The 12,590-nt window shown below is 38.5% G+C and overlaps 1 protein-coding gene across 1 annotated transcript; it reads right to left on the reverse strand.

The window, feature by feature from the left end:
• On the reverse strand, positions 11,720 to 12,358 carry LOC107606528. Its single transcript, XM_016308584.1, has one exon. It carries the CDS (start codon positions 12,356 to 12,358, stop codon positions 11,720 to 11,722), a length of 639 nt encoding a protein of 212 aa, XP_016164070.1.

Raw genomic sequence — 12,590 nt, forward strand, 5'->3', positions numbered from 1 at the left:
TTTTGTGACTTGCAGAATTAAATTGCATTGAAGTAAAGAGAACAAGAAATAAATTGCTGAAACTTAAAGAACAAGAAATGAAATGGCAGAAACTTAAAGTGCAAGAAATGTAAATTGCGGAATCTTAAAGTGCAAGGAATGTAAATTGCTTGAAATGTAAAGGGGATTGGGATGTGGATTTGCAGAAATTAAACAAGGAAAACTTGAATTGCATTAAACAGAAGAGGGAAAGGGAATTGGGATTGGATCGGATCTTATAACAGAAAAGTAAATAAACATGGAAAGCAAGAAACAGAATGTAAATTGGAGATTTAGATCTCAGGACCCAGAGACTAGAAAACCAAGTCTAGATCTCAATGCCTTCCTAGATCCAACAAGAACAATAGCAAGGAAATTGTAAATTGCAAAGAAAAGAGATGAAGAACAATGAACCGGAAGGAAGTTCATGCTAGCAGAGTATTATTGATAGTTCATGGGGTTTTGTGTGGATATGCAAATACTCACTTCTTATTGACTCCTATGCCTAGAAAGTCTCCTTCAAGCTTCAAGTAACATACTGCTATGACCTCTCATTATTCCTTTATCCTTGGCTATTATCTTGTTCATAAGCTTTATTTGAGTTTCATGTGTAGCAAGTTCATTTCCTTTTCTTTATACTTGACACATTATTCACTATAGACACTTGGCTCACATTCCTTCTTAGAACATTGATGCCCAGCACCTCTTTGGGCTACTAAATGCCCCTTTGTAATTCATGTGCCAATGTTAGCCTCCAAGTTAGGGGGCTAACGTTGGTGCAAACTTTTGAAGCCCCGGGGAGAATTTTCAAGTTCCAACGTTAGGCTCCAAGTTAGGGGGCTAACGTTGGTGCAAACTTTTGAAGCCCCGGGGAGAATTTTCAAGTTCCAACGTTAGGCTCCAAGTTAGGGGGCTAACGTTGGGGCTAACTTCTTGCTTCCTGGTTCAATTTCACTTATTCTATTGTCCTCTCTTCACTCCTAGCCATTCCTCTTTGCTTCAACCTTTCTCCAAGCTTTCTTCACCTATCATTAATCAACCAAACTCATCAAAGCTATGCTCAAAATCATGAGATATTCATTCTTTCATAATATGCAACAAATATAGCATAAAACCTCATGAAATGGCATAAATTCATATATGGTTGGTTCAATCAAGGGAAACATGAAAATCTACTCAATTAGCTTGCTTGTAGCTCAAGAAAGTGCATAATTCTGATGAAAACAAAAGAAAAAGACTAGTTAAAATAGGCTAGGATGACTTGTCATCAATAAGCACTTAACATAGAAAACGAAAAATAGAAAGTGAGAACAAGGAATGAGTCCACCTTAGTGATGGTGGCGTTTTCTTCTTGAGGAACCAATGATGTCCTTGAGCTCTTCTATGTCTCTTCCTTGTCTTTGTTGCTCCTCCCTCATTGCTTTTTGATTTTTCACATGCTTCTTGTCAAGTGAAAATAAACACACAAGCACACACATAAACTAGCCTACTTATTTAAAAGAAACAAACATAATGCAAAGGCTTTTAATTAAGAAGACTACTTAGAAATGCAAAGACAACTTAGAACAGATATAATGCATGCTTTTTTTTTTCTTTGTAGTGATGAACAAGGAGCAAGTCCACCTTTCATTTGTCATGCCTTTTCTTTCTCCTTTCATACACTTGGATGCTAGTGTTCCCACCATCCTTGTTTGGTGCCTGTTGATCTTGCCAAAAGCCAGCCTTATTCATAGCCTCTTCCACTCTATCTTCAAGTCTCATAGCCCTGTTCACTTCTACCTCACTTCTCATTTTGAAGAATTCATCAAAAGTTGGGAACGCCAGATCCATGTTGTGCAAATGTTCTCCAATATAGTTTAGTTTGATTTGGCTATTGACGTTGTAATCAGCTTGTACTTCATACCTTGCATCTTGGAGTGTTGTGAACTCTTTGAGAGCCTTCAAATTTTCAGCTTGCATTTGTTCCAACTTCCCAAAAGATTCATGAGATTGAAAGGCATGTTCTTCTTGCATCACAAGGAATCTTGACTCGAATTCACTTTGTTTGCTCATTATTCTTAGCTCTCTTTCTTCTTGTGCTTGTTGGTTCTTCATGTACAGAGAATGGTATTCCTCTTGCCTTTCTTGGATTCTCGTGTACTGTTGAGACAATCTTCCTATTGCTTCTTGCATTTGAGTCATATCCATATTACCATGTGGGAAAAAGTGTGGTTGTTCCTCCTCCTCTTGTGGCTCTTCTTCTATGTGTGGCTCGTCTTCTTCCATTGGTTCTTCTCTTTCCTTTCCTCCATGTGGTCTTCGGCCTTGATGTGCTTCAAGGGGCATCATCATTCGTTCAATGGTTATGGGCATGCCTTGGCTTAACCACATTGGATTCTCCTCTTCCAATGGAACTTTAGCCTTTGCACACAACCTCCAAATGGTACTTGGATAGTACAACCAAGATCCGGCCGAATTCTTTTCGGCTAGCTTTTGAATGTCTCTTGCAAGGATATCATGAACTCTTATCTCTCCACCCACCATGATACAATGCAGCATCACGGCTCTCTCCCTGTTAACTTCTGAGGTGTTCACTGTCCCCAGAATTGATCTTTTCATCAACTCATACCATCCTTTTGCTTCCGGCGTGAGGTTACATCTCTTCAGGAACTTGTATCTATTCTTGTTATCTCCTTCCCACTCTGAGTTCTCAAAACAAATGTCTCTCGCAATCTCCTCATAATCTTGATCCTCATTCAATCTTTGTTGGTATCCCGGTTCATCAAAACGGACTGACTTAAGTTTCAAAACTTTCTTGATTGCATCTGGGCTAAAGTCTACTTCCACCCCCCGTACATAGCTCTTGTACGTTGGGGGCACACGCATGTCAAGCCTTGGGACATTTGCATAGAACTCTCTTATGATATTGGCATTGATTCGGGTGGCTGGTGATGCAAGTTCCTCCCACCTCCTCTTCCGGATTTTGTTCTTCATTTCTTGACATCCATCATCCGGCAACATGAATGGAATTTCAGGATAGATTCTTTTCTCGTTCATCCATTGAATTTGCATTTGATGAAACCAAGACTTGAACCTCCGTTGGTCATATTCATGTGTTTCTTCCTCTACTATTGGATCTTTTCCTTTTCGTCGTTTGGTTCTTAAGGAGGATGCCATGATCACTTGGTTGGTTGAGAGGGAATGTGAAGAATGTTGGAGAGTTTGATGTGTGTTTGGAGGAAAAAGAGATTAGGTTCGGACTTGCTATGACAAGAAATTAAGAAGAGAAGTTTAAGTGGTTGGAGTTTAAAGTAAGAGAAAGGTTGCACAAAGCTTGTTATGTTGAGAAGTGATGAAGGGAGTGAAGTTTTTGAAGTTTGAGTGATTCGGTCATGTGCATGGCTTGAAGGTGGTATGCTTTTAAATGAGCAATGAAGGGCTAGGATGCAATTAGACACTATGGAGATCAAAGGTGTGCATGTATGGATGAATGAAGACAAAATTTGCTCCTTCCCTTGCCTTTGCCGTGATCATTCTCAAGGAGTGGCAGATTTCTTTCTTGAAGCATGTGATGGGATTTTGTCCTTATGCTATGCTTTCCTTTGTCTTGTCTTTTTCTTTGAAGATTCTTTGACCTCCTAGTCACCACAACAAGACAACATACATTAGTCTTATCCAACCGTAGCAAGGGTGTGCTTTTTATTAAAACTTTGTGAACCATCAATTCTTATCTCATTTGAACCGTGACACTCTCTTTGGAGGACACCAACTTAATGTTTGGTAATGTGTAAAGAAATGAGTCTCTTCCTCCAACTAGTGAAGTTCAAATGTTACATGTTCATAAGAATTGTTTCCATTACATTTTCTTTTTCTTTTTTTTTTCATGAAGGATTAATTGTATCCTTGAATCGGTGCATCAAAGTTTGATGAACACCAAACTTGTTTCTTGTCAAAGGGTACATCACAATTAATGCCTTCATTACCGAATAAGAATTTTTCTATTTATAAGGTTTTGGAAAATAACAAATGTATGATTATTGATGCATGAGTTTCAAATTTTCATGAAGCTATGTGGACACCAAACTTAGTGTTCGGCCATATGCTCTATTAAAATATTTTAAGCATGTGAAACGAAATTCTTTGTAACATTGGTTTAGTGCGTTTGGAGGCACACTAAACTTAGTATACGTTTCATAACAGTGCATGCAGTCAATGGACATGTTCATGAAAAGAGAAAAGAATTCATGCTCAAATGATCATAACTTATTGAATTTAAAATGACATGAATCTTAAAGCATGGGTTGCCTCCCATGGAGCGCTCTTTTATTGTCACTAGCTTGACATTGAGGCTTTCTTTTATGGTGGTTGGTGCTTGTAGGGCCTCAATTTGTCTCCCCTGACCGTGATCCTCTTCTTTGTTCTCTGGTGTTCAATTTCAGCATGCTCTAATGATAGTATGTTGCTGACAGTGTAGTAATCCTCGGTTTGTTGATTTGCCCCCAGCTGTTGATATATCAGTTGCACTTTGTCACCTTTAGAAAGCCCCTCTGTTGGAATCTTTCTATTCTTCCAGCCCCTTTTTGCTTTGTTTCTGCGCTTCATCTTTCCTTTTATTGATCTTTCTTTTCTGGCTGTAGGCTTTGCTTGGGGACCTCTCTTCTCAGTGGCCAGTACTCTAATATCCTCTTGGGCTTTTTCATCAGTCTGCACAATCCTTAGCATTGGGATGTTGTTGTGACTTTCCTGGTCATTTTTCATATAGTCTTTCTTTTCCTTGCTAATTTGTGCCTCTGGTAAAACCTTCAGAGTAACACTCTGGTCATGCATCCTTAGAGTTAATTCCCCTTCCTCTACGTCTATGATAGCTCTAGCAGTGGCCAAGAATGGCCTTCCCAGTATAACAGAGTCACCATCATCATCGTTTGATTCTAGAACCACAAAATCAGCAGGGTAAATAAAACTGTCCACCTTGACCAAAAGATTTTCAATTACACCCCTGGAGTATACCATTGACTTGTCTACCAGCTCCAAAGACATTTGTACTGGTTTGACCTCCTCTATATTCAGCTTTTTCACCAAGGAGGATGGTATTAAGTTGATACTTGCTCCGAGATCACACATTGCTTTAGTGATGGTCAATTCCCCAATGGTGCAAGGCAACAGGAAGCTCCCTGGGTCCTCAAGCTTGGGAGGAAGCCCCTTTTGAATCAAGGCCCTGCATTCCTCAGTAATCATTATGGTTTCCTTCTCATCCCAGCTTCTTTTCTTGTTGATGAGATCCTTCAGAAACTTGGAGTATAGAGGCATTTGCTCAAGTGCTTCAGCAAAGGGGATATTAATTTCCAGCTTCTTAAAAATCTCAAGGAATTTGTGAAAATGCTGGTCTTTAACCTCTTTGTTGAACCTCTGGGGATATGGCAGTGGAGGTGTGATGCTTTTTCCTATTTGTTGCTGTCCCTGAGCTACTTCCTTTGAGCTATGTGGCTGGTTATCCTTCTCTTTAAGTTTCTCAGTGCCTTTGTTTGGCATCACGACTTGCTTCTCCATGCATTGGCATAGAACTCTTGAACCATTAGGATGCCGACTTGTTGGATGGGGTTTGTTAGAACTTCCCAACCTCTTCTTTGGATTTCATGTCGGATCTCCGGATACTCATTCTTCTTGAGCTTGAAAGGGACCTCAGGGATCACTTTCTTCTTGGCGACAACATCATAGAAGTGGTCTTGATGGGCTTTGGAGATGAATCTTTCCATCTCCCATGACTCGGAGGTGGAAGCTTTTGTCTTCCCTTTCCCTTTTCTAGAGGATTCTCCGATCTTAGGTGCCATCAATGGTAATGGAAAAATAAAAAGCTTATACTTTTACCACACCAAACTTAGAATATTGCTCGCCCTCGAGCAAGAGAAGAAGGAATGGATGAAGAAGAAGAAGATATGGAGGAGATGGAGGGATGTGTGTATGGATGTGAATGGTGAATGGAAAACAGAAGGGATGACCATGAATGGAGAGAGAGAGGGTGAGGTGGGTGGGGATCCTGTGAGATTCACAGATCCTGAGATGATCCTGTGGTGTCCACAGATCCTGAGGTGTCAAGGATTTACATCCTTGCACCAAATTAGGCATCCAAAATGCCCTTGCACACAACTCTGGGCGTTCAGCGCCAGATTGGTGCTTGTTCTAGGCGTTGAAAGCCCATTTGTTGCCCATTTCTGGCGTTGAACGCCAGAACCATGCTTGTTCTGGGCGTTCAGCGCCAGCTCTTCTCCAGGGTGCATTTCTGGCATTCAAACGCCCAGATGCTGCCCATTTCTGGCGTTCAGCGCCAGAACCATGCTCTGTTCTGGTGTTGAACGCCCAAAACATGCTTCTTACTGGCGTTTAAACGCCAGTAAGGTCTTCCTCCAGGGTGTGATTTTTCTTTTACTGTTTTTGATTCCGTTTTCAATTTTTATATTTATTTTGTGACTCCACATGATCATGAACCTAATAAAACATCAAAGAACAAGAAAAATATAATTAAATAAAAATTGGGTTGCCTCCCAACAAGCGCTTCTTTAATGTCAATAGCTTGACAGTGGGCTCTCATGGAGCCTCACAGATGTGCAGAGCTTTGTTGAGACCTCCCAACACCAAACTTAGAGTTTGGATATGGGAGTTTGACACCAAACTTAGAGTTTGGTTGTGGCCTCTCAACACCAAACTTAGAGTTTGACTGTGGGGGCTTTGTTTGACTCTGGTTTGAGAGAAGCTCNACTCATCAGAGCTCATGAATGGCATAAGGAGGTTTAATGGAATCTCTATGGTCTCTAGTTGAGCCTCAGATTCTTTTGGTTCCTTAGAGAGAAACTCCTTATTAATCACTGGACGTCCCAGGAGGTCTTCCTTACTGGGATTCACGTCCTCTCCTTCCTTTATAGGTTCGGCCATGGTGATCAATTCAATGGCCTTGCACTCTCCTTTTGGATTTTTTTCTGTATTGCTTGGGAGAGTACTATGAGGAATTTCAGTGATCCTTTTACTCAGCTGGCCCACTTGTGCTTCCAAATTTCTAATGGAGGATCTTGTTTCATTCATGAAACTCACAGTGGCCTTAGATAGATCAGAGACTAAGTTTGCCAAATTAGAAGTATTTTGTTCAGAGTTCTCTGTCAGTTGCTGAGTGGATGATGGAAAAGGTTTACTATTGTTAAACCTGTATCTTCCACCATTATTAAAGCCTTGTTGAGGCTTTTGTTGATCCTTCAATGAGAGATTTGGATGATTTCTCCATGATGGATTATAGGTGTTTCCATAAGGTTCACCTAAGTAATTCACCTCTGCTATTACAGGGTTCTCAGGATCATAAGCTTCTTCTTCAGAAGATGCCTCTTGAGTACTGTTGGATGCAGCTTGCATTCCATTCAGACTCTGAGAAATCATATTGACTTGCTGAGTCAATATTTTGTTCTGAGCCAATATGGCATTCAGAGTATCAATTTCAAGGACTCCCTTCTTCATAGGCGTCCCATTATTCACAGGATTCCTCTCAGAAGTGTACATGAACTGGTTATTAGCAACCATGTCAATGAGTTCTTGAGCTTCTGCAGGCGTTTTCTTTAGGTGAATGGATCCACCTGCAGAAGTATCCAATGACACCTTTGATAGCTCAGATAAACCATCATAGAATATATCCAGGATGGTCCATTCTGAAAGCATGTCAGAAGGACACTTTTTTGTCAGTTGCTTGTATCTTTCCCAAGCTTCATAGAGGGATTCACCTTCTTTCTGTCTGAAGGTTTGAACATCCACTCTAAGCTTGCTCAGCTTTTGAGGAGGAAAGAACTTGGCTAAGAAAGCCGTGACCAGCTTGTCCCAAGAGTTCAGGCTATCTCTGGGTTGAGAATCCAACCACACTCTAGCTTTGTCTCTTACAGCAAAAGGAAAAAGTATGAGCCTGTAGACTTCAGGATCTACTCCATTAGTCTTAACAGTATCACATATCTGCAAGAATTCAGTTAAGAACTGAAAAGGATCTTCAGATAGAAGTCCATGAAACTTGCAGTTCTGCTGCATCAGAGAAATTAATTGAGGTTTCAGCTCAAAGTTGTTTGCTCCAATGGCAGGAATGGAGATGCTTCTTCCATATAAATTGGAATTAGGTGCAGTAAATTCACCAAGCATTCTCCTTGCATTATTGTTGTTAGGTTCGGCTGCCATCTCCTTTACTTGTTCGAAATTTTCAATAAGGTTGTCTCTGGATTGTTGTAATTTAGCTTCTCTTAGTTTCCTCTTCAGAGTCCTTTCAGGTTCTGGATCAGCTTCAACAAGAATGCCTTTTTCCTTGTTCCTGCTCATAAGAAAGAGAAGAGAACAAGAAAAGAAGAGGAATCCTCTATGTCACAGTAAAGAAGTTCCTTATTGTTAGTAGAAGAAGAAAAGGAATAGGGGTGAAGAAGAATGAAGAATCCAAACACAAAGGTAAGGATAGGAGCAGTGATGTGAGATGAAGAGAAGTGTTAGTAGATGAATAAATAATTAGAAGGAGATGAGGGAGAAGGATTTTCGAAAATTATTTTTAAAAAAGGGTTAGTGATTTTCGAAAATGGTTTTTGAAAAAGGTTAGTAATTTTCGAGAATTAAAATCAAAAATTAAAATAATTAGTTAATTAAAAAGAAATTTTGGAAAAGAGGGAAGATATTTTCGAAAATTAGAGAGAGAGAGTTAGTTAGGTAGTTTTGAAATTTGAAAAAGATTTTGAAAAAGATAAGATTTTTAAATTGAAAATTTGATTTGACTCATAGAAACAACTAGAATTTTAAAAATTTTTGAAAAAGTCAAATCTAATTTTCGAAATTTTAAGAGAAAAAAAGGGAAAGATATTTTTTTGATTTTTTTGAATTTTTATGATGAGAGAGAAAAACACTAAAAATGCTCAATGCATGGAAATTTTGGATCAAAACAATGAATGCATGCAAGAATGCTATGAATGTCAAGATAAACATCAAGAACACTTTGAATGTCATGATGAATCATCAAGACTTATTTTTGAAAATTTTTATATGCAAAGAAGACATGCAAGACACCAAACTTAGAAATCTTTCATGTCTAGACTCTATGAATGCAAGAATGCATATGAAAAACAAGGAAAGATGCAAAACAAGAAAACATCAAGATCAAACAAGAAGACTTACCAAGAACAACTTGAAGATCATGAAGAACACCATGAATGCATGAATTTTCGAAAAATGCAAGATGAATATGCAATTGACACCAAACTTATAACATGACACATGACTCAAACAAGAAACACAAAAAATATTTTTGATTTTTATGATTTTCTAATTTTTTTGGTATTTTTTGAAAATTATATGAAAAAGAAAAATAAGGATTCCAAAATTTTTAATATGAATTCCAGGAATCTTATGCTCTTTAGTCTAAAGCTCCAATCAAAGGGTCAGGCATGGCTTAATAGCCAGCCAAGCTTTAGTAAAAATATGAGTGTAATTCATTCAATTTTAAGCCAAAACCTTAGTCCAAAAGAATTTAGACATGGCTTTACAGCCAGCCAGGCTTTAGCATGCTTCATGAAACACTAGAATTCATTCTTAAAAATTCTGGAGAAAATATATTTTTTTTTTGAAAATATTTTTATTTAAATTTTTTTTTTTCGAAAACAAAGGAGAAATTTTTGAAAGGTTTTTTTTTTGAAAAATTTTTTTGAAAAGAAAACAAAAAGAAAATTACCTAATCTGAGCAACAAGATGAACCGTCAGTTGTCCAAACTCGAACAATCCCCGGCAATGGCACCAAAAACTTGGTGCACAAAATTGTGATCTCTGGTAATGGCTCCAAAAACTTGGTGCTCTAATCTCAATTCATAATTTGTCAAAACTTCGATACAACTAACCAGCAAGTGCACTGGGTCGTCCAAGTAATAAACCTTACGTGAGTAAGGGTCGATCCCACGGAGATTGTTGGTATGAGGCAAGCTATGGTCACCTTGTAAATCTCAGTCAGGCGGATATAAAATAGTTATGGAGTTTTCGAAAATAAATAATAAACTAAGGATAGAAACACTTATGTAATTCATTGGTGAGAATTTCAGATAAGCGTGTAGAGATGCTTTCGTTCCTCTGAATCTCTGCTTTCCCGCTGTCTTCATCCAATCAGTCTTACTCCTTTCCATGGCTGGCTTTATGCAAGGGCATCACCGTTGTCAATGGTTACATCCCCTCCTCTTGTGAAAATGGTCCAAATGCTCTGTCACAGCACGGCTAATCATCTGAGGTTCCCGATCATGCTGGAATAGGATTCACCCTCCTTTTGCGTCTGTCACTACGCCCAGCAATCGCGAGTTTGAAGCACGTCACAGTCATTCAATCCCAGAATCCTACTCGAAATACCACAGATAAGGTTTAGACCTTCCGGATTCTCATGAATGCCGCCATCAATCTAGCTTACACCACGAAGATTCTGATTAAGAGATCTAAGAGATAATCATTCAATCTAAAGTAGAACGAAAGTGGTTGTCAGGCACGCGTTCATGGGAAATGATGATGATTGTCACGTTCATCACATTCAGGTTGAAGTGCGAATGAATATCTTAAAAGCGGAATAAGTTGAATTGAATAGAAAAACAGTAGTACTTTGCATTAATCTTTGAGGAACAGCAGAGCTCCACACCTTAATCTATGGAGTGTAGAAACTCTACCGTTAAAAATACATAAGTGAAAGGTCTAGGCATGGCCGAATGGCCAGCCCCCAAAACTTGAACACAGGATCAAAAATACAATCCAAGATGATCCGAAGATGATCAAAAGATGTCTAATACAATAGTAAAAAGTCCTATTTATAATAAACTAGCTACTAGGGTTTATAGAAGTAAGTAATTAATGCATAAATCCACTTCCGGGGCCCACTTGGTGTGTGCTTGGGCTGAGCTTGAAGTCTACACATGGAGAGGTCATTCTTGGAGTTGAACGCCAGCTTTTGTGCCATTTTGGGCGTTGAACTCCACTTTGCAACTTGTTTCTGGTGCTGGACGCCAGAATTGGGCAGAGAACTGGCGTTGAATGCCAGTTTGCGTCATCTAAACTTGGGAAAAGTATGGACTATTATATATTTCTGGAAAGCCCTGGATGTCTACTTTCCAACGCAATTGGAAGCGCGCCATTTTGAGTTCTGTAGCTCCATAAAATCTATTTTGAGTGCAGGGAGGTCAGAATCCAACAACATCAGCAGTCCTTCTTCAACCTCTGAATCTGATTTTTGCTCAAGTCCCTCAATTTCAGCCAGAAAATACCTGAAATCACAGAAAAACACACAAACTCATAGTAAAGTCTAGAAATGTGAATTTAACATAAAAACTAATAAAAACATCCCTAAAAGTAACTAGATTCTACTAAAAACATACTAAAAACAATGCCAAAAAGCGTATAAATTATCCGCTCATCAGTTCACTTTCTATCAGTTTTCTTTTCCTTATGAAACCCTGCATGGTATTTAAAATATGAATTTCAGCACCAGATCAATCCACCAAGTGTCATGACATATTTCAACAAAATTAGATTCAAAACACACTGAAGGAATAAGATCACAAAGGTTAGTACCTTTCTTTTCAAGCCAAACTTTAAATTTTGGGCACTCCTTCTTCATGTGTCCTTTCTTTTTACAAAAGAAACACCGTGCACCTTCTTTCTTCATAGGATGGGATACAATACCCTTTCCTTTCTTCTTATGAGCTTATTTTTTACTACCCTCATTTGTCATTAATAGTGCACTCTCACCAAGTTCCTGAATTAGCCTTCCTTCCTTTTGCACACATAGCACCAGTAATTCGTTAATGGACCATTTTTCCTTATGTGTGTTATAAAAAATCTTAAATGATCCGTACTGGGCAGGAAGAGAATTCAGAATAAGATGCAACAGAAATGACTCAGAGATCTCAACCTCTAAAGCTTTCAGTTGTGCTGCAATATCTCTCAACCTCATGATGTGTTCACGCACACCTCTTATGCCGGTAAGCCTCATAGATGACAATTGTGCCATTAGAGTGCTTGCAAGTGCCTTACTAGAAGACTCAAAATGTTCATCAATAGCCTTCATATAATCCTTGACATTCCTACAATCAGAAATTGAACTTCGGATACTAGCTGAAATACAAGACTTAATGAACATCATACTTAAACAGTTGGATTTCTCCCACCGTTTGTATAATGCTACCTCGGCTTGAGAACTAGCATCAATAGGTGTCGGAGGCTCTTCCCTACAAAGAGTATAGTCAAGGTCTGCACACCCCAAGTGAAAGAGAATCTTATCTTTCCATTCTTTATAGTTGTCACCACTTAACAAATGAACTTCAGATACAGTTTCAGATATCATTGCTGCTGCAAATAATAAATCATGCTAACATTACTCAATTTTAAATAGGCACATCAAAATCTATAATATATGATAATACATGCCAATGCAAGTCATATCAAAATAAATATGAATCATAGTGTCATTAAAATCTACCTGTGGGTAAAGATTTTAACACACATAATATTCACTATATCAACTAAAGTATTGAAACTAGAAAATAAAATACTACTTCTTAATACATGTAGGCTAA

This window comes from Arachis ipaensis, chromosome B01, assembly GCF_000816755.2.
Source record: "Arachis ipaensis cultivar K30076 chromosome B01, Araip1.1, whole genome shotgun sequence".
NCBI lineage: Eukaryota > Viridiplantae > Streptophyta > Magnoliopsida > Fabales > Fabaceae > Arachis > Arachis ipaensis.

Bases quoted from the DNA above. Each gene is read 5' to 3' on its own strand.
- LOC107606528 (XM_016308584.1), bottom strand. From the start codon at position 12,358: ATGATATCTGAAACTGTATCTGAAGTTCATTTGTTAAGTGGTGACAAC.